Here is a 22,385-nt window from a genome sequence, read left to right as displayed (position 1 = left end):
AAGAACAAGTCCAATTAGTCTTAATGGGATTTGGACTCCTATGTCCTCTGCATCTGAAAAATCTTTGCTCATTAGGGCTGTCTGGGACAGAAAAAAATCTCTATGGTTCTGGATTTTTGAAGGAGCTATTTAAAGCACCCTTGTTCTTTCCAGTGACACAGTTTGTAAGAGGATGTTAGGTCTGAATCTCCTGACAGTTACTTTGCCTGTATTGTTACATCAGTGTCACTGGAGAAGGAGCTGTGAACAAGTCATTTTTCCAGCAGTTAGGGAAGTGCAATGTATCTGCTCAGATTTCTGGGGGTGAGAAGATTCTTTGCTTGTTGTTGATCTGGCTTTGCTCTCAGCCTTGTTGCTATGTAACAAGGATGTAAAGGAAAAGCGTCAGCATGCTTTTTGGCCTAAAGCAGAGGTAAAGGTTGTGGCTTGCTTTCCAAATGCTTTGTGGAGTATCTTTTCCATGGATTTTGCTTACAGCAGAGAGAGCAGGATAGACAAAGACAGGTGCGAACAAACATCTTCCAGTGATCCTGAGTGGTGGGGTTGGTTTTAGCTTTTGAAAATAGGGGATTGATGTAACTCAGATCGAGGGAAATGTGAACGTTTTGCACATAGAGTTCACACTTTATGTTATGATGTAGCATTGTCCTTGCAGGAAACAGAACAGGATGGAGCCTGAATGGGAGAAGACAAGCTATAATCTTGAGTTCTGCAGCTTAAATGGTCCTTCAGCACAGTCCTGGTAGCTTATTCTCTCTAGATTGTTCATAGCCCCAGGCCAAGGAATCATATATTTTCAGCTATGGATTTTAATATTACAAGTAAAAGTGGGTGAGAAAAGGTTTCTTTTTCCACTAGAATTTGCCAGGCTATGGAAAGATCTCCCTTTTTGAATTGCAGTGTATGGCTGTAATCTCAATTTTCTGAGAACTGGAGACCTAGAAGGGCTTTGACATAGCTGAAAATCCTTTTGGTAGTTCTAAAATGACTTATTTTTAGATTGTTATCCCATTATATTTGTTTGTGAAAGTTAAATTTTGTTTTTGGGTTTACTGACTTCCAAAGATTTGAATTGGGCTGAAAGAGGAACAGGATTTTCTATGTGCAGTCTCTTTATATGCAGATATATAATCACTTAATCAATTAATACTTACTCACAGATTGACTTTGGAGAACCAGTTTTGAAAAACCTCACTGTGTCTTTCAGAAAGCTGGCTAGATATGCCATGTGCTGATTTCCTGGGCTTGTTCTGCACATTAATAGCTTTGATTTCGTTCTGCCCAGCACTTCCTAGAACATGTTTTTGCTTGCTATCTTGGCGCTCATTAAACGATCCAGCTGTTGTATACAGATTCTTCTGGGCTTTCAAGTCATTGGTTATGTAAGGCAGTAGGGAAAGAAGAGAATCAACCTGTGAATTGCCCTGAAAGTCAGTGCTGAGGAGGGCAATATGAAATTTATCTTCTACACTGGAAGAAGACTTCTGGGTATATTTGGAAGTTCCAACAATTTTCTGGAGAATTTGAGGTCTGAGTAAATGCTGCGTCACAGGATCTTTTTCGTCTGCTTTTGTCTCCCATAATTATGTGAACTTTTATGATTTAGGCGAAGGTAAGAGCAGCTGGTGCCATTCTAGTCAAGGGAAACATGCACACGTGGTAAGACTAGGCATGCTGCAACACCTTGGCTGCAATTCCCATCCTCTACCAAGATTCAAACTTGGCTTTTGCTTCTGCTTTGCAGCCTCTCCTGCCACCCCTCTCCTGAAGGAGCCTCTCCTTCTGCATCCTGCTGATTGCTTCTGACAGTGTCAAGCTTCTGGCCACTGAGTTTCTTGCGTGTGGGAGCTGGCTTTGTGGTAACATGGCAAAATGTGGGCAAACTGCTGGTTACTGTTATTCCTTCTGCTGTTCAACCTGCTGCCCTGGTTCCATGCTACATGGCAGCACTAGCATCCAGGCGCTTTCTTGGGGCACACATTGTCATCCTGCTTTTTAACTGTCTTCAAGTAAAAACCTCAGGCAGCCTGTACCAGAGATGCAGCTTCTGGTGCTGCTGATGCTGCTGCAGTTGTGGCTTTGTGTGTGTGTGCATAAATGTCTAAGCTTGCTAGTGTGGGTGAGGTCTTGCAGCTGCTGTTCTGCCTCAGCAGCATTAGGCTGGCTGTCAGTGCTGGGTGCGTTGCCTACCATGTCTGAATCCCAGAGGAAAGGTGAATGTGCTACATTTGTCTCTGTTGGAGCTGTCCTGTGCTGGGGAGCAGCCTCATCTGCTCTGTAACAATGCGTCTGAAACGGCCTGCGGACTTCTCTCAGCACTACAGGTTTGTGGCCAAATGGAGTGTGTGTGTGCACATGAGCATGCTAAGGTGGAGCAGGGGCATGATGGGAGGCCAGATGTGTGAAGAGGATCTGAGAAAGACACGGGCAGGGTTTGGCAGAGAGATGGTTTATCAGGAAAGATTGGAGTACTGGAAAGTCATAACTTTTCTTGTGTGACTTGGTTTTTTGTTTGTTTTCTTTTCCTCTGCCATGAAGACTTGTGGATGGGACCCATGCGTGGCAGAGACTGATGTCATCCCTTGGCTGCAGTCTGGTGTTTAGTAACCTTTTCTGACTGCTAGAAATATGCTGTGAATCTGTCTGTGCTATAGGAACGAGATGAGTAGCCTGTGAGCTCTGTGGATATGCATAAATGGTTTCTGTTCAGTAAGTAAATTAACAGGTAATTTAACAAGGACACTTCGTATGTTAAGTAGGTTTATAAAATAAACTGATTAATTAATTTAATAAAATTGAAACTGAAGGACCAATTAAGTGCCTGCAGTGGGCAGTTATTAAAATTCCTGACTGAGTGGTGAAGACCGTACAGTGACCTCAAAGAATCTATTCCTACTTCATTCCTTCCCATCTTAGCTTCCACGCATAGCTATAATACTTGCTACTGCAAGTTGAACTGATATCTTCTTGTCATCCCCAAGCTGCGGACTACAACTTGATGGGCTTTCCCTTTGTTAACCACTTTTTGTAGGCAGTGTGAACTGTGGTGACACTTGTCTCCTTCCCTCAGGCTTCTCTTTTCTGAATTAAGCTAGTTTCTTCATCCTTTCCTGTAGCTTATGTTTTCAAACCTCTGAACAGTCTTCCTTTTCCCCACTGGACTCTGAATTAGTTTCTGTCTCAGCAGTGTCCAAAATTGGATGCAAGAGTCTGGCAGACACCTCTAACAGGGCTGGATAGGACAGGTAAATTACTTCAGTGTTTGCGATTACATTCTTGGAAACTGCCTTTTGCAAAATCATCATGTTGACAAATTGACAAATTTTCCAGTGCCCTGCCACCCACAAATCCTGTGTGATAGCATGGCTACCTTCCAAATAATTCCCCAGATTTATTTGTCTTATTGATTTTGATTTTTTGCTTCCCATATTCTCATTTGATCCATCTGAGATTATCCTTTAATTTTACCATAATTGCTGTGAAATATTGCTCTGTTTCCAAAGAAGTTCTGAAGACCCTTTTGACCTTGGAATTACAAACAACAACAAGAACAACAACAAAATGTATTTGTCATAATAAATCTCTATGTATGGAGATAGAGAACCAAGAGTTCACAATCAGTTTTGTTATTTTGAACTCCGTAGCAGAAAGGCACATTCAGTTTACAGTGAGAGCCCCTGTGCTGGGAAGACCTCATCAATTAGCTTGCTTAAACATATTGCCTGTTTGTAAGTGTAAAAAGTCCTTTGATTTCAGTGTCCTTTTGGTTTGGAAGCTCCAGAGATACCACGGTCTTGAGATCCAAATTTGTAAAAATGTTGCAAATGAATTGTAATTGCACATTCATGCCATTAATGTAGTAAATCCCGTAAGCTTTTGCTGGATAGGAAATATGTATTAAATAGTGTTAGAACGTACTGAGAATAAAATGAAATGTGGAAGGATTATGATGTTTTAGTGCACTCAGCTGTACTAGTTTGTGCAGTGATCCTGAACAGAGTGTTTGGATTGCTGTATCTGACTTTTTGCAGTGTTGCAGAGGTCACAAGCTGTGTGTGACTAGGGACTCTGCAGGCAGTGATACAGCTATGGCTAGTAGCACAGGGTGGTACATGTTACACAGAGTGGTACTAGCTAAAGTCCATGTTTGGTGTAAATTGGAATGAGGAGTAGCAAACGTTTTGGGAGCTCTATCCTAGACAGCTGCAGCAGTGTGCCTGAGATCCTCTCCAGAGGAGGACGAGGAAGACCTTTGCAGCTTGTATCTTTAGTGCCAGCAGCCAGCCCATGGTCCAAGTTTCTGGTAGTTCTGGTGAGCTCTTTTCGGCCTGCTTGGTGCATACATCCAGTTACTCTTTACGAAAGGGAACCATGGTAGCATTTGGGTTCCTTGGTTTTTCTCCCCTCTAGAGTGTGTGCTTTCTGCAAAGGCCTCTTTTGTGTTTGCTGTAGTGCTTGCCAACATCTTTTAAAAACACACCATTCTCCATTATGTGTTTTTTAGAGAGGTCAGGGCTGAGGATGAATACCTCATGACAAAAGCTAGAGGTATTTTCTTGTGTCAGCAGTTAGGAATTTAGAAGACTGTAAAAAAAAGTTTACAGAAGCAGACATGGGACTTCCCTGCTACTACCTCCTCCCACCCCACTCAAGTAGCTTGTAGATGTCTAGCTGCCGCTCAAAACCATCAAAAAGCTTCAGAGGACTTACTGGGTTTAACCAAAACAGTTACTGCTGCAGCTGATGCTTTGTGCTTATGTTCCTTTCCAAATGAAGGAAATTGTCTGTACAGATTTGTGCTCATTTGAATCCAGCTCTTTTTATTTGGCTGTTAAACAAAGGATTTGCTTCTAAAGTAGGTAAAGCTAGGGAGTCTAATGAGTGTAATAAGAAAATGCAGTGGGCAAAAAGTGTTTTAAAATCGATTTTCTGGTGGCCAGATTTCTGCAGAAATATTCATCGCACCATTTTGCAGCAGAGGAGCAAAAGCTGTGGAGGTAGGAAAGGGAAATAATAGAGAAGCTCTTCAGGATTTCAGAAAGGCTGAAGCAAGCAAACATTTTAGTTAAAAGCCAGTGCTGTTATGGACCATCAGGAAAAGAATAGAACTGTTGTTGATTTAACCAGCAAGTTCTTGATAAGAGGGGGATGAGAAGATGCCTGGTAAAAGTAACTATTTCGAAAACAGCAGGACACACAGACAAGGTTTCTGAAGGAACTAGCACAAGGTTACCATGAACTTCTGGCCAGCCTTTTTGAACATTCATGGGGAAAAGTGAGATACAAGAAAACTGGACTAGGCAAATGTAGTAAAAATCATTAACAAGATAAAAGCATGTCCTTGGAAATTGTTAAGCAGAAAGTTTGCATTAAAATAATTTTGAAATGTAACAAAAGGTCAAGCATGGCAGCACTTACACCAAACAGTGTTTTTCAGCTATTTTAAATTGAAATTGAATTAGCCTTTTCTGGTGCTGGAGAATTGCACGCGACCTTGTGCAGTGCTGTTGCAACAATTCCACTGACAGAGGAAAATTATGCTAGGCTTAAAGTGTTAATTATTTTTATTTCATGATTGCTTGGGTCTGTTTTTTGATGATGGCTTTTAAAATGTACAGTCATTTCATGGTCTATCATCCTTGGATGACTGGTCTGTCTGACCAGAATTTAAATAAATACTGAGGTGCACCAAATATATCCTTTACATAGTGTACTGAGGGTTGGTCCAGTGTCTTTTGAGTATTAGGAGGTCATTCAAGATAAAAGATTGTATTGACGGAACTTTGATGGCCTCCAAAGCAGAATTACATGATTGCTGAGTAAACCAAAAACATAGGGCTGGATTAACTGAGCCATAAGTAAAATTGTCTGTATGTTCCTTCCTAGATGAAAAATAGAAGTTCTAATAATATTTTTAAGGGCCTCTGAAGAGGGGTAATATAATCTGAGCAGAGGCTGGGTGTCTAGCAGACAGACTCACAAGGGAATTATGTTTTGGGTCGGCATTTATGTGATTGTCTTTGTTGTAAAAAGAGAACCTGGAGGGGTGTCCCATGTCCCAAAGCTGCAATGGTTTGTTAGTTTCCATAGCCAAGGATAGGGAACAAGGGAGTTATTTGCCAGTGCGTACAGCCTTCAATTCTTGGTTTACTTGATTTGAAATGCTCAGGAACATATACGCAATTACATATACTAGCTGTGGGCCTGGTGTATGACTCAGGTTTACACCTCTCAACCAGTGCTGCTGCTATTTTTTTGTTTGTAAACTCACACTTTCCTTTGGTACATATTAGACAAGCAGGACACTTGTCAGCTTCACTGCTGTCCACTTCACCTGAAAAGTCTCCAGGAAGGGATTGTACAAGGGAGTTGCAGAGGATTTGGGTAATGGGTTTGGTACTAAGCTTTGACACTGACCAGGGGGCATACCGAAGGAATAAGTTGTCTCCCTTGGATCTCACTTTAACCATTTAAAGATGGGTGTGGAAGTACCTCTTTCCTCAATGCTTCTCGTCACCTGATAGATCATCTATACTGTCTTTTTAGAATAATCTGATATGTCACCATTGCAACTTGAATTTGATATTGAAACATTGACACCTATTGCTGTTGATTCTGGGAGGTACGGACAGCCTAGTTATAAAAAACAAATGTGATGGCAGTTAGCGTATAAGTATGAGCACCTAGAATGTGAACATCAGGAACGGACCTCATCCTTCTCCTCCCCACCTTCGGTCCAGCAAAAAACTGGGAGTGTTTAACTGGGTGAGTTTTGGCTGATCTTGTTTGATCTCTAGCCCAGCAAGGGCGCTTTCACTGATTCTGGGGCTTATTTGGCTAGTCATGCAATCAAGTTGAATGCAAACAGGTCACACACAAACAAGCAGAAGGGGAAGACAAAGTCTGGAATAAGGGGCTTGGCATGGTAAAGGAAGGGAATTTATATAGAGCTCAGCTCTGTGCAGTAGGAAAAGAGGCTTCAGCCAATGTATCAGAAACAGCTCATTATGGTATGAAATCCTACTTCTAAGTGTAGAAACAATAAAATGAGATGCTAGCAAGAGCATTATCCTTAATTGCAGCACCACTCAGCTGGAAGTCTGTACCTGGTTATGACTGAATTTTTTGGACAGTAATGTGCACGCACATGACAAAAGGCTTTAATGTTCTCTAACCTTGGAATTCACCTCTGTAATCACAGTAGTTTATAGATCTCCTCTGGGGTTACAGAGATCACAGTGGGGTTGATGTGCAAAACTTCCAGGGACTTCTGAAACCTCTTGGGAAATACAAGTTTCCTATTTAATAAATTCCAAATTGCTCAGCAGGTTCTGGAGGTTTGACCCCATTTCAGGTTTTTTTGGATTTATACAAGAGTTTGAAATGCTGTTCTGAGGCATAGTGATCTCATTCCTTGTTTTATCTGTCATGAACAGATGTTGTTCTATGTAAGGTTCCCTAACAAAACGTTGTTTGATGTGGATGTGAATTAACTTTCAACATCAAGTGTGTTTACAACATAAGAAGTATGACATGTTCTGAACAGGAAATCTGTGTTGTCCTAGTAGGTTTATGTTTATTTGTTTGGATGGTGCAGAGCCTAGAAGACTAGCATTGTTGAGAGCATCTCATGTCTGGTATTGGTTGATGAGTGATTTTTTGGATGAGTGTTCTTAGGGCAATGTCTAGGAAGATTCCTACACCAGCAGGGCTTTTGTGGGCTTTCCTTCCAAGCTGAAATATTGCTGTGTCTGGAAAAATTGGGGAAGAAGTAATATTGACATTTCTCTGTCTTCACTGAGTTCCCTGTCCTGCTCATATGTAAGGAGGCAAAAAAACCAAAGATGAGCTTGAGTGAAAAAGCAAGTTAATGCCACTGGGATAAGAGTAACTACTGGAAAGGAAGGGTAGATTTGGAGCTAGAGCTGCTTTGAAACTCAAATGAGAGCCAATTTAGAAACAGAATATTGGTAGCGTGTGGTGGAAAAACACACCAACATGGGGCTGCATTGTGTATCGTGGCATTCTATTGTGTGTAGTCTTTGGGAAGGGCTGGGTTGAGCTGCCATTGAGCTGGGACAGGAGCCAGTCTGGTGGAGTTCCTCACTGTTAATGACTGTGGTAAAAGTGTGTTGCTTGGCTATTTGAGAATGATACGCTGCAGGGCAGCAAGTATTAGATGTCCTGTTGTAAAGAGGCAACTTTGTCTCAAGAATTGTTTCTAGTTGGAAAGGTTAAAGATGAAGACTGGTCAGAAATACCAGCAGGGCAGAATTTTTTCTGGTGTGGTAAAGTGAGGAATTTGTAGGAGCTCATTAATAAAAGAGATCATTTCTTCTGTGTATTGGATTTTGACACAAGTTTCTTATTGCAGACTTTATTTTTCGTGTATACTAATTTTGGGGTAGCATTTGCATCGTTTCATGTATTTAAAAAACACCCTATAGGGGTGTTAGTGAAGGGTTGGCTTGTGTATTTCTATATAAATCTCAGATAACAATCAAAAATTTCAGAGTGTCTTTTTGTTTGGTTCTGGAAAAATACACTTCAAGAATCTGGCACCAGGTGAGTTTGTTGTCAGCAGACCAAAGACCAAATTCTTCACTGCCACTGCCTCTGCCAGCATCTTTGTGCCTCCTTTGATGCAGAGTGTCATCTAAGTGCCTTGGATTATAGTGCTAGGGAAGACGTGCTCCCTTTACTTGCATGCTGGCTTTTCAGACAAAAGCCATAAATAAAACTAAGCCCATGGGAAAACTGTAGCTGGCAGGTAGCCTAGAATAGTTTCCTTTTCTGTTTGTTTCAGTAACTTGTACTGTTCATCTCTTGTCCTCTGTGTGAGTTCCTTGGATAACATGTCTCTTCTCATCACCTGAATCCAATCTTTCTCACAAAAGTCATCCAAGTTTGGGAAGTTGCTTCCTTTTTCTCTCTTCTTTATAAAAGCTTATTGCAGGGGCCAGAGGGAACATCTCTTCTGCTGCAACAGCCCTGAAAGTGCCTTTGGCTAGTCTGGAGGCTGCAGATGATGAGTTAAATCTCCTGCTGGTACCCTCAGCCCCTGTCAAAATTGAACTACTTCTGCCTGTGTGTGCAGGCTGGTGTTTGCAGGATTCCTTGTGGCTCAGGTTCAGGTTTCATCACCATTCATTCAGATGGGTTCAGGTTTCCAGGCTCTGAGAATTCTAGTCTCAACCTGCTGCCTTGAAGGCAGCTGAGGTGCAAGCACTGGACATCTAAGGAGCTGAGTCACATTGGAGTGAGGAATATCGCTTTCTTCTCAGCACTTGACCATTACCATGACAAAGGAGGATTATTGACTTTCATAGTCATGATGCCTTTGATTTGAGGCTCACTTTGATTTGGGGCAGTGGTGTTCGCTGGCCCAGAGAAGCAATGGTCTCCTCCAGGTGAAGAGCAAGGAGAGAAACACGCTTTTGAGAAGGATGAGGGAAAGAATTGGCTCAAGAGGCTGAATGGAAGCTGTAATGGATGCAGTTAGTCACTGGGAATGGCCCAAAAGCTGCCTGTGATTCCTTAAGACAATTAAAAGCAAATTGTCTGGCTGAGCGATCCCAGAGCAAGGAAGATGCTCCCCCAGACTATAATTCAAGGAGCTGAATGGCCCTCAAAAACTGAGAGCAGAGAGGAGGAAAAAAAAAAAAAACAAACAGAAGATGAGGCAAATGATGGAACAGATGTGAGCGCTTTTGTTGGGAAGACTTGGAGGCTAGCGGAATGGCGATAGGCTAATTTGAGGCACATAATGCCAGGTTCCTTTCATATGCAGAACAGCACTTTGATCCAATGTGGATGAAAGTGCTGAAAAGTGGAGAGTGTGGCAGGGGGTCTTTTGTCTTTGACAAAAAAGGCATCTGCCGGACTCTAACCCCCTTTTCCCCACCCCTTAGCCTAGCAGGCCACTCCAACAATGCTAGCAAAGGGGAGAAGTGTCTCCTGACAGCTGAAGAAATCTCCAGGAGGAGAATGAGGCTTGCAGCAATATGTATACCAAGAGAGCTTAATCGATTTTTTCCACAGTACAAAAAGGGAGAGGGTTGGAGGAATACAGAGAGATCACAGTGGAAGTGGGAGGTGGGAGGAAAAAATCCCTTTCTAATAAACTTGTTACTTTTGTTCTCCAAATACATCTTTTCAGGAGACGCTTTGATGCCAGTATGAATACACTTAATGGAGCAGAGTAGAGTTAGAGCTGCTGGGGGGTGGGGGGGTGTGAAGTAAGAAAAAGTAGTTTTGCAGGGAGGATGAATGTGATTACTATGGATCTCAGCACAGGAAAGATTTTGGTATTAGTAGAACAGCTTAATGCAAGAGATACTTGGAAGACTGATGAATACTTTCTGTACTACCTGTTGGAGGAGCACAGCTCAGTGCAAATTCTTGGTTTTGATTTTTAAGCAAAACTTAAAATTTCCCTTTAAACCTTTCATTCTTTTCTGTTGTCTTCTTTACTTCTTGGACTTACTAGAAATGAAAGGACTGCAGGATTGAATGTGGAGCTAAGAAGGCAAGCAGTGTTTGTGCCAAGCAAATACAGCAGTTGCAGAACAGCTGCTCATCTCGTCCCTGCTTCTCATGCTGTGTTGACTTTCTTACAGCCTTTCACATCTGGTAAACAAGACTGGGATTTGATCTGCAGAGTTTGGCTGTGGTTTTCCTAAAGTATCGCTTTGCACCTAGTCTAATGTTTTCTTTGAGAAATAATGACAGGTAAGAGTTATCAACTTCTGACCAAGACCCACCTCAGCAAACTAAATCCTTTAAGAACAGTAGGTTAGGAATCTTCCTTCTCTTGAGATTCTGACAGTGTCTATCCATTACTATTTACCGAAGATAACCTTCTCACCAGGGCACAGCTTTAAGCAACACCTGGTTCTGCAAAGACCTCCTCCCTCTTTACCCCCACACCTCTTCTCTTTCTGCTGGGGAGTTACAATTCCCCCAAGAAGTTACAGAAATGGAGAGATACAGCTATCACATTCCCTTGAGAGGCTCTACACATACACTGACGCCAAATCGTAATCCTGTGTAGTTGTTCAGTAGGTGTGCCATGATCCCTCTCCAGCAGATGCCTCCATTCTGTTGAGTCCAGCTGATGTGGAGAGTATTTTTGGCAACAGCATCTCCTGTCGTCCAGCTATGCAAAACTACCATAACTCATTAGCGAGGGTGAATTGTCGAGGACATTGATGCTCTTTTGAATTCTGCCCATTTTGTATCCTGACTTTTCTTGCTCCCAGTCCTTGGACGGTGGTTTTGAATAGTGCAGAGGTATTTGAGCTGCTGCTGCTGTCATCAAAGGATCTGAGACCACCTCAGTCCCTCATAGTGCCAAGGTGAAAGTCGTCTCTCTGAGTAGGCTTCAGGCGGTTCTTGTGTGACCTCCTTCTCAGGTGCTAGCTATGTACAGTGATAGGATGCAGGTCTAGATCCAGATGGAGAAAAACATTGCTCATGGGGAAGTCTGATCTGGCAGGGAACAGCCCTCTGAAATTCACCATGCCAAAGAAAAACAGCCCATGCAGTTCACAAACTCCCTGCCAAAGCTGTCTCACCAGGACAGCTTTGTGGCATGCCAACAGTAAGATTAGAGATATGAAGGGAGGAGGGGCAAGTTGCCTCTATTCCTGTGTAAATGTGTGTGGTAATCCTCTGTAACTGCAGGTAGTAATTGCAGTTTTAAGCCACACTCTTGAGACAGACTTCTTGATCCATTTGTAGTTTACTGTGTGCTAATTTCCTAAGGCCAGTGGGTTGGCACAAGGAAGGAAGATGCCTGTGTGGCTTGACCTGGCTGCTAAGAACTGGGCCAGGCCTGTTTGGAGAAGAGACTGAATATGCTTCACCTGAAGCACAGGTGGGAAGAGATGTGCATGGAGCAGAGGGCAGCATGCAGAGCAAGTGACAGCAGGAGTACGGGCTGTGGAAGTACAGCAGAGAGAGGAAGATTTTCTTTGTTCTCATGTCTCACTGAGCAAGCTGGTGTTTTCTCCACAGGAACTGGTTACCCTCCACTGATTTGTGTTCAGATGAAAATCAAATGGTGAAGATTGCAAAACCTCTTTGATGTACTTCCTCTACATTGAGGCAGCACTACCTGACCAGCTTAGGAGACCATCACAGGTGTTATTCTTGCTCTGTGGACAGGGACTGTCTGGTCAGTGTTTCAGAGGCTGCTGAGTCTGGAAAGGGCCATATTGGTTTAATGGTAAATTGTCCCAGCGGATGCTCCAGTGCTAGTCAAATAACTTACAAAATAAGCCATTTCCATGAAAGTGTTTTTGGCTGAACTGATTGTACATAAAAGATTTTCCTGGCATAACCTAGCAGTCCTGGCTGTAGAAATCCCACATTTTCAGCACGGATTTGGCTTGTCTCTCAGTAAATCTCGTCTGGTCATTAACATCCATTAGAGCTTCTCTGTGTGGAAGGTAGAGCCAAACAAATAGCAAATGATGGCTTCAGAGTGCAATAAACCCCAGCCTACATGCAAACTTTTGTTCAGACATAAAGTAGTTTCAATTTTTTTTTGTTTAATTTACTTCCAAATTAAACAGAGTTCCTTTGCAAGACAGCCACTGGTTAGTTTGATGTGACTTACCTGAGTGAGTGAAAAATACCTGGAGGTATTTTTCTAATCAGGTACAGTTTTACCAATAAAGTGAATTCTTGCCTTTTTTAAAAACATGAGATGGGAGCGAATGTTGCTGTTCGTGAGCACCCTTCCAGAACTAATGCTAAGTTATGTGATTTCATATTCGGTTAAATACACAGTGTTTTGGATCCAGACAGGCAGCTCTAGCTGTAGTGAGGAGCTAACTTCAAGTTTGGTAGGACCTGAACCTTTCTGTAGGAGATGGATTGTTGTGCTTGGGAAGGGCAAATTGCCCCTGGTCATTCCCACATCTGCTCTGTCCTGTAATCCCAAAATTTGGTTCACATGATCTTAATACTTTGAGAGTATGCTTACTCATGCGTGAGTTACATGGTGTTGGTGAATACCTCCAGTTCCAGAATGCTTTAGATGGTGTTTGAGGCAAATATGCAGGAGCCTTCATCAGGCTGCAGGGAGTCCCAAAGCTTGGAAAATAACCTTCTCAAAATGTAATTTCTGAAATGTTTCAAGACCCCAGCAGTATCTCTCGTCTTACTTCCTTTACAAATAAAGAAAGCAAGCCAGGAAGTAGTAGGAAGGTTTGTTACAGTTGTCTATGGAGTGCAAACCAGCAGTAGCTTGTGTTCAGGAGAGATTGCAGTGTTTTACTTGCCACATGTTGATGGAAAGCTGCTGCTTTTGCGGGTGAGTAGCCAGCTCTGCACCCCACCAGTGTGCCTGCTGGCATCCCATGCTCAGCCTGGGCAGTTTCTGCCCTGAATCCTTCCTTGGCTCCCTGCCTTTCTGGGGCTCAGTGGCCACCTGGTGCAGTGGCTGGAGTAGCAAGGGGGAGGTAAAGAGATGCTGTGTTGCCTGTTTGGCTCCAGAGACCCCTGTCTAGTGTTGCTGCAAGCTGCTCTCCTGTGCCTTTTACGTGGCAGTCATCCTCATGGGATGTGCATTGCCCCAGGAGGGAGGCAGCTGGATTGGCAGCTCTGTCTGGGTCAGGCCCTGAGGCCGCTGCCCTGGGAGAGCCATACTGTGCTGGAGGTGAGGAAGCAGCAACACCTGCAAGAGACCTCTGCTGATCTTCTCCCTTTCTGGTCAAGGGAGAGGCTCCCTGGGGGTAGAAGCTGTGGCATCCACTGTGGTTCAGCTGGAGGCAAAGGGAACAGGAGTGTTTGCATTCCCAGGCGAATGTCAAGGAGGAGGGAGCGCAGCAGGCAGTCAGCTGGTGGAGAGTGCTGGGCCGCTCACCTCAGACTTTGCTGGAGGGAGGATGGCAGCCACTATCCTTCCCCAGCCTGCTCCGGTGAGCCATTCCTGCTGGAAACAAATAGGGTATGTGGGAGAAGGAGACACAGAGGAGGAAATGATAGCAATTAGTGTTCCTTGCAGATGAGGAAGAAAGGGCTAACAAGGAGAAGCCATGAGAAGCTGTGGAGATGGGAACCAATCAGGCCCTAGGGCTCTGTGGTGGTCAGCAAACTGTCATCTGGGGGAACAAGATTGCCCCCATTTCAGGCTGCCCCTTTGAATCCTCTGTATTAATCATATCGTGGGAAAAACCTCCTGTAGTTATGTGTGGTGAGTCAGTTCCCTATGAGCAGGCCTGAGCTGTGAGTACCTGCAGACCTGGAGGCATGGTTGGCAATGAGTGAACTGGAGCATGAGCAGCTTCAGAGAGCATTTGGCAGGTGGCTCTGTATCTGTCACCTATTCAAGGGGCGAGATGAGAACTCACCAGGAACTCTGTCTTTTCCTCCCTCTCCCCCTTCCTCAGGTGGTCTTTGCTTTGAATCAGACTCTCTTGCAGCAGGAGAGCCTCCGAGCAGGCAGTTTCCAGATCCCCTATACGACAGAAGACCTTATCAAGCATTACAACTGTGGAGACCTCAGCTCCATCATCTTCAACCATGACACTTCTCAAGTGAGTCCTGCCACCGCAGCCCTTGTACTACGCACATGTCCCCATAGCGCTAACCCCTGTCTCATGCTCATCTCTTCTCAGGCAGGCCCTTTGCAGGCAAGTGTGAAGGCCATGTTGCTGGTTCCCTACACATCTGCTTTCCTGCACCTCCTGTCCCAAGAGTCTGCGTCACCTCACACCTGTCTTGCTGCACAGAAGCAGCCAAGGCGCGCCTGGCTTTCCTTTTTGGACAAGTGCCATGTTTGCTTTAGTGTCAAAGCTCTATGAGTTAATCCTTTATTTTTTTAAGGATCCTGTGGAATTATGCTAGCTTAGATACGAGCAAACTTAGTGCCAACAGAGAGCAGCAGCAGGCTTTTTTGTTCAAATAGCGACAGAGAAATGTACTTATGACTTGGACACTTGTGTAAGGCTGGGCAAGTTGCAAGCTTTTAATGTCCCCTATCAGTATGACTGTGTAGCGTGGGCAAGGCCCAAAGGAGAGAAATGGAGTGAAACAAGGAAAAGATACATTTAGACTGAATGTTAAGGAAAAGAAAACCTTCTGCGGCCTCACAGACTTGGTTTATGGAGACAGTTTCCTAAGCAGCACAGTGGAATGCAACGCTCTGATCTTTAAACCTCGAGAAAATGCCCAGCAGAGACCAATTTGGCCTGTTTGGGCTGTTAGATTAGCTAACCTCAGACTGAGACATCAGGTCTCTCTGTTGTTGTCACGAGGTGCTGTCTGACATTTCATCCACATCAATGGAAACAGGCTCTAGCCTCACAGAGCTGAACAAGTGGATGTTGGTACCTGGGCTTTCCCGGCTGAATAAGCATTTTTCTATGGCCTTTTGATATATATGGTTTAGTGCTGCAGAGCTGGAAATACTGTCGTACTAACCCTTGCTTCTCTGCCACTGAGCTTTGATCGCATGCTGTTACTTTCCTGTCCTGCCGACCCTTCAGCCTGCAGGTGCAGGCAACCTGGTCATTAACATTGTTTAGCTCTTACGCTGTGTACATCATTCATTGATTTCAAAGGGCTTCTCAAAGGAGGTCAGCACCAGAAGAGCATACGGTTGGTGCTTCACTATTCTGCTGAGGTGTTACAGACTGCAGACAGCTGGCATTGCCTTGAGGTCCTTGGAGAGAACAGCTCTTGCTAAGACATGCATGTCTCTGAGGGAGCAACTGCCCTTCACTTTCACGAGGGGCTCCACTGTGGAGTACTATCCCTCGCAGTGGAGCTGAGTAGTAGTAGTCTGCGACGCACTATCAGCCTGTGTTTTTAAGCAGAACTTCTCTTTAAATTGTGTTTGATCCCATGTTTGCCCTGTAGATGACCCAGTGCGGGCTAAGAACTCTTTCAAAACAGTTGGTAATAGTCTCTGAGTGGCTCCAGAGCTGCTTCTGCTGCTGCAGTCTTGCAAGGGAAAGCACCTGGTTTAGTGGCTCTGCTCCCCAGAAACCACTGCTTGCAAGCCCTTTCCTTAGAGGTCCCCATAGCTGCAATGCCCAAAGCTACTTGCTAGAAAGCCAGGATGGCTGCAACTCCAGGCCTGTCTTTCTCTCCATTAGCAGGAGGTCATGATAGTGTGCAGCCACAGCCGCCTTGGGGACCCCAGGGGAAAAGCCAGTATTTTAAAAGATACCTTGCGGACAGGGGAACTGGAGGTGGTAATACTTTCTTTCCTGACAAAATCTGGCCCTCCTTCTTTTGGAAAGTTTGGGAATGTTTTTGTTAACTAGTTCAAATTGCACAGTTCTTTGACAGCCTGAGGGCTGGGATAACAGTCAAACTCTCTTAGAAGAGTGTAATTATCGTTATAGTTATGTCATACCTATGGCAATTTAAGGAAGAGGTATGTAGCTAAAGATAGCCAGGGGCAAATATTTACTCTCTTCAGTCAAGAAATCAGGATTTTGGATCTACAGTGTGGTAAATTGAGAGTATTTGTTGACTTTGCATAAAAAAAATTTCAGCTGGGTGGCTTATGAAATGATACGTTAAGAGAAATGAAGCACTATGCATTATTAGAAGTTTGCTGAGTCATTTCTGATCTTTGTTTGGGTTTTGTTCTACTGGATGTGCCTTGAGGGACAAAGCAATCAGCACATTCAGTGATGGAGCAAAATGCCTGTGCATGATGGCTGCCTGCGAAATAAATGCCCCTTTCATGAAGACATTTTTTTTTCTCTGTCTAGGTCCCAAATTTCATTAATGCTACGCTTCCAGCCCATGAACGTATTACTGCCCAGGAGATAGACAGCTATTTCCGTCAGGAGCTCATCTATAAACGAAATGAGAGAATGGGCAGGAGGGTGAAGGACCTGCTGGAAGAGTACCCAGACAAGAGTTTCTTCTTTGCATTTGGAGCTGGTATGTGATTGAGGTGCCCTTCAACCTGAATACATTCTTCCCACATCTTTTAGAAGTTTTCTACAAGTGCTTGTTTCAGTTTAAAGAAGGGTCAGTACTTCTACCATGGTGGGCACAGAACACAGCTTTGCCCTTATCGTTGTACCTTAGTAGAAAAGCTTTTTCAGTGTAGGAGACTGTTTTATTTCAGGATCAAAGAGCTCACAAGTGTATGCATTGATTGCAATATTTATTAGTTACAAACTTATTTGATATATGGTTAGCCAAAGATACTAAACGAGCTACAATGCATTCACAAAAGGACATACTTGTTTATGGTGTTGCCAACCGAGGGTAGGAGAAACAGGGAACTGAGATGAAAGGTAGCAAGTCAGAGGTTGCACCAGTGCTTGAAAAAACCTTTCAAGAACATATCCAAAAGAATAACATGCCAAATTGTGTGAATCTAAGAGGCTCATTAAACGCCAGGGGAGAGGAAAGGCACTTTCACCTTTTTTCTTCCTGCTGCAGCATCTTTCCTTTCACTGTGCTTCCACTACAAGGAAATTGTGTCTGCCACTGTTTTGGAGCAGAGCATTGGGCCCAGTTTTGGAACTGACAATTTTCTGCCTGGTAGTAGCCAGCAGGAATCTGTAGGCACGTCCAGCAGCAGTTGTGTGTTAACCAACTCAGTGAGGTTAACACCCACACTTCAGACTAGGGCTGGATGGAAGGTGTAAACAGGATTGGTTTGCCAAGATTTCTATTCTTTGTTCTAGCTCCAGGGAAGGGAAGTGAGGATCAGTGTTTGAAAAGACAGGTGCTAATTCCCAGAGAAGTATAGTATCCCCTCCACCATGAACTGTATGGGCCCTAGGAAAGTGGAAGAACTGAAACTCATGTCAGGATCCATGTGGTGTTTTCTGGTCTTAGTGGCTACTGCTTTAGTGAGGATGGAAGATCTAGACAAGGCAAAGAAAGTATTTACCTAAACACTCTAAAAGCATTGGTATTTGAAGTCTGTGTGAGTCTCCTCACTTGCAGCAGAGAGTTGTGGTTACAAAGTTATCATAACTAGGGTGCTGTGTGTGAGGGCAGGGAGGTAATGAAAGGTGACTGAGAATGTCTGTTCAGGCATGCGTGAAGATTGTAATGTGCTATCTTCCTGCAGCATCATTGCTCTGTGCTACTCTCTGCCATGAAGGGCAGTGAAGCAGGCTCAGATTATGTAGATTTTTGTCATGTTTGTCTGTAAGCTAAGACCAGGGCTTTGCTTCACTGCACTGCTGATGTTCTGGTTGCACTTGTTATTGCTGGACTGATGTTCCTGACCAGTGCATATGTCAATTCTGAGTGCCAGTTGCATCAGTTGCAGGTAGCCAGTTTTCTGACAGGAGGCTAGTCACAGATGTTTGAGCTCCAGAAAATTATTCGCAGCTGAGTAATGAGCAGTCCATGCAAATGGACGGATGTGGATGCAAGCATCACTCTGAGTCTGTCCTGTCCCGGAAGCAGGATCCTTTGAGAAAAGAGAGCCTTTTCCTCTCCCTCCATACACACACTGCCTACCAGCAGCTGCATTGAACAAATCGTATGTCTTTAAGGTTCTTCTGTGTCATTTGTCTCCTGTCCCATCAAATTCCTTCTCTTGCCATTCTTCTGCCCCAGACTGTCTTCATTGTCATTAGTATGCACAGCTCTGCCCAGAGCCCAGAAGCACTGCAGGAGCAGGACACATCTCTGTCTTCCCCAATTCTCTTGTTCTCAACGTTCATGACAGTCTTAAAACCTGTGCCAGACTTTCTAGATTCTTGCTTTCCTCCTTCCTCTTATTTTCCTTTTTCCAGTTGCCCCTTTCTTTTTCCCCTGATGATCTCTTCTTGTAGAGCAGAGTTAGGATTTGCCCAGCAGTGCTGTAGTGCATCACTGCCTGGAGCCTTAGGCCAATATGAACAACCTTGATCTGTGGCTTATGTGCACATGGCTTGATCTCTAAGTACCAGGCATGCTCTTCTTGTGCTTTTCCATCATAATTTTCAGTCCAGACAAGTTCCCTTTTTTATCTGGGGACTCTAAATTAACTTTGAAATTGCCTCTAATTGTCTTGGATAGCAGTTCGGGCTCTGTTCTCATGCTCTTTGCTAGCCTCCCACTTTTAGCAGCACTATTTCTCATTATACATTTGTTTACTGCATGGGAGTTTCTTTTCTTTTCTTAATTGTCTAAATGACAAGTAACATCACATAATATAACGCAGAAAACAGTTCTGAGGTCTTCTGAGTGCACATTACGAGTGCAGATTTTATTGTTTTCCAGCAAGCTAATGTAGCATTTTGCTTATACAGATTGGTGTATGCGATAATTCTGTGGAAGATTTGTTTTTATGCTAAGCAATGAAGATGAACAAATGTCCTCAGTTTTGAGCATTGCTAAAGTATTGTACTGCTGTTAATTACTGGAAATTGGTTCCAGGAAAGTGCTTACATAAGGCAGGTTAGAATGACCTGTAGGAGAGGAGGAGAAAAACAAAGGCTATGGGAACAGGAATAATCATCACAGCATTGTGGTTTTCCATTTTCTGGCCATCAGTGATAAAGTATCTTCCAGGAATGGCTGATAAACTGCCATTTATCAGTTTTATAAACTGCCAGTTATCAGGACTATGTTGTGTTAAAATGGTAGTAGGATATCGAAGAGTCTCCAGGTTCTAAGAAGGAGAGGACTTTGAGTCGTTTCTTTCCAGATTTTTTCACCCCATGTTTTTTATTTTTGAAAGGGCTTGGCTTTTTCTAAGGAAAGTTCATTTTTTTCCACTAGCCAAACACCACTGAAAAAAACAGTTTTATCATCAATTATATTCAAACAAGGTCATGTTTTGTGGGTTACTGTGGTATTACAAATACCCCCTCTTGTTATTTAAACAACTAGTTGTATTTTTATTTTAAATGGGGGAAAATCATAAACGATTGATGATTTATTTTATAATCAAAGTAGATCAATGTGATTTAGAGATGTGTAATACATTGTGCAAAATAAGCTCCTGTCTCTTTGCAGGTCTTAATACAGTTGCATGGCTACAGATGTCCATTTCTTACATGGAATTACATGTGCTGATTTGGACTGTAATAAATTTGATTGTTAGATCCTGCATATTTTGTGCTTTCACTACATTTTAACAGATCAGACGAACTCCTCCTATATTCTGTTCAATATGTGTCACAGTCAGAGCTCATTTTTAGAACTAGTTTTTTTGGGAAGTAATTTAAGCTTGCACAAAAGTGGAGAGCTAAAAAACAGCAGATCTTGCTGAAACTATCAAAAAATCTTTGCTTCTGGCCAACATGCAAACATGAAAAATTTCAAGCCAAAATAAGTCTGAGGGAATTAGAGGAAAGTATGGGAAAAGAGAGATGGTAATGCCAGCAGCATTCCACTAGGTTTACTAAGTATTTTATCCTAATTGTGGACAGGCCTTTTTGTATAATAGCACTAGAGTTACAAGCCAGTCCTACTCCCTGTTGCCAGTGAAATCTCAAAGCCAGCTATAATCTTTCACAAGCAGTCTTCCTTCTCTATGCATTTTTAATTTCTCTGAACTGCACAAGGGGCATACAGGATCTGAATGCTAAACCAAAGTCAAGCACATGTGATTCCATAGCTTACCTAACTAACTGGTTAGGTAACACTATAGGTTTTTTGTTTGTCTAAGAGGTGCACATTGACATAGAGAAGGCTGCATTGTCCTGCTGTATTGTGGAGTTTTACGTCTTGTACATGTACTAGAAGTGTGCTGCCTACTGGATAAACCTTCACTAAACCATGGAGTATCTGAGGCTGACAGGCACCTCTGGAGATCATCTGGGCCAGCCCCTTGCTCAGAGTGGGCTTATATGGAGCAGTTTTCCTAGGAGTGAGTCTGGTAAGGTTCTTTGTATCTACAAGGGTGGAGGCTTCAGAACCTCTCTGAGTAACCTATTCTAGTGTTTAACCACACAGTAAAGAAGCTTTTTCTTATGTTTAAGTGAGTTTTCCTGTACATCAGTTTGTTTGTTGCCATTTGCCCTTTCATGAAGCACCACTGAGAAAAGTTCTGTTCCATCTATTTCACAACCTTCTATAAAGGAGATATTGATTATACTCTCTGAGCCTTCTCTTCTCCAGGCTGAACAGTCCCAGCTCTTTCAGCTTCTCCTTCTATGACAGATGCTCTAATTGTTCATCATCTTTATGGCCCTTTGCTGGACTCTGTCCTGTATGTCCACATCTCTTTTGAACTGGGGAGCTCAGAGTTAGACATTGGCCCAAATATATGTCACCAGGGCTGAGCAAAAGGCAAGGATCACCTCCCTTAATCTGCTGGCCATGCTCCTCCTAACGGAGCCCAGGGGAACATCAGCCACCTTTGCCACATAGGCACATTGTTGGCTCAAAGTCAACTTGATAACTACCAGGACACCACATCCTTTTATGCCAAGCTGCTCTTCAGCCAGTTGGTGTCCAGCCTATCCTCATGCCAGGATCTACTCCTGCCCAGGTACAGGACTGGGTTTTCTGAACTTCATAAGCCAAGATTACCTCATCATAAATCCATCCTGACCACTCCCAATCATCTTCTTGTCCCAGACACATTTGGAAAATTTGCTTCATCACCTTCCCCAGGAATAGAGTGTGGCTGACCAGTTTGTAGTTCCCCAGATTATTCTTCTTGCCCTTCTTGAAGATAGGAGTGATCCTTGCTTTCTTCCAGTCCCCAGGGACCTTGCCCAATTGCCATGACCTTTTAAAGACAATGAAGAGTGGCCTTGCAGTGACACTGGCAAGTTCCCACAGTTCCTCTGGGTGTATCCTATCAGAACTTGTACATGTCTGGTCTGTTTGAACGTTCATTAACCCTATCCTTCTTCACCCAGGGTGAACCTTCTTTGCCCTGGACTTTCTTCCTAGTCATAGGAACCTGAGGTACCTGAAAGCTGGTTTTACCAGTAGAGAAAGTGACAATGGCACTGAGTACTTGGCCTTTTCTATACTCTTTGTCATCAGGTCTCCTACCTCTTCAGCACTGGGGTGACATTTATCTAGTCTACATTTTATTGCTTAGGTATCAGTAGAAGCATTCCTTGTTTCCCTTGATGTTTTTCAGCAGATTCAACTCTAGATGGCTTTACTTGTGCACGGTCACTTTTATTCCAGGATGAGCATGGCTTGTTTGCTTTAGCTTACTTATCGTTTCTGTTGAAGTGGCTAAAGAATAAGAAAAGAATAAATAGGAATAATTAAATAATAAGAATAAAGAATAAGGGGGGGAGGGGGGAAAGCATGTTGGTTTTTTATGCAAGAGGAAGAATACTTAATGGCATGAGAGTCTGACTTTATTATGACAGGCAAGGCCTCAGGTAAAGCCAGAGTTTCTAGGAGCCAAGTTAAAATTCCCTCCAGTCTCTTCTGCCTCTTTGAACAGCTGACAAACTCCAGAAGAGCCAGCTCATGAATAAGAA

The 22,385-nt window shown here is 43.3% G+C and overlaps 1 protein-coding gene across 3 annotated transcripts in view; it reads left to right on the top strand.

Moving 5' to 3' along the window:
* LOC115619837 (metalloprotease TIKI1-like) overlaps positions 1 to 22,385 on the top strand; it is a 72,751-nt gene that overhangs the window by 29,868 nt on the left and 20,498 nt on the right. For all 3 annotated transcript variants that reach the window (XM_030512736.1, XM_030512735.1, XM_030512737.1), the window contains exons 3-4: positions 14,400 to 14,546; positions 16,737 to 16,911. In XM_030512736.1, the coding sequence (XP_030368596.1) occupies positions 14,400 to 14,546; positions 16,737 to 16,911 (322 nt within the window). The remainder of the gene's footprint in view (positions 1 to 14,399; positions 14,547 to 16,736; positions 16,912 to 22,385) is intronic.

This window comes from Strigops habroptila, chromosome Z (assembly GCF_004027225.2).
Source record: "Strigops habroptila isolate Jane chromosome Z, bStrHab1.2.pri, whole genome shotgun sequence".
Lineage (NCBI taxonomy): Eukaryota > Metazoa > Chordata > Aves > Psittaciformes > Psittacidae > Strigops > Strigops habroptila.
Note: the sequence above shows the minus strand (reverse complement) of the source record. Positions and strands in the feature narration are given on the sequence as shown.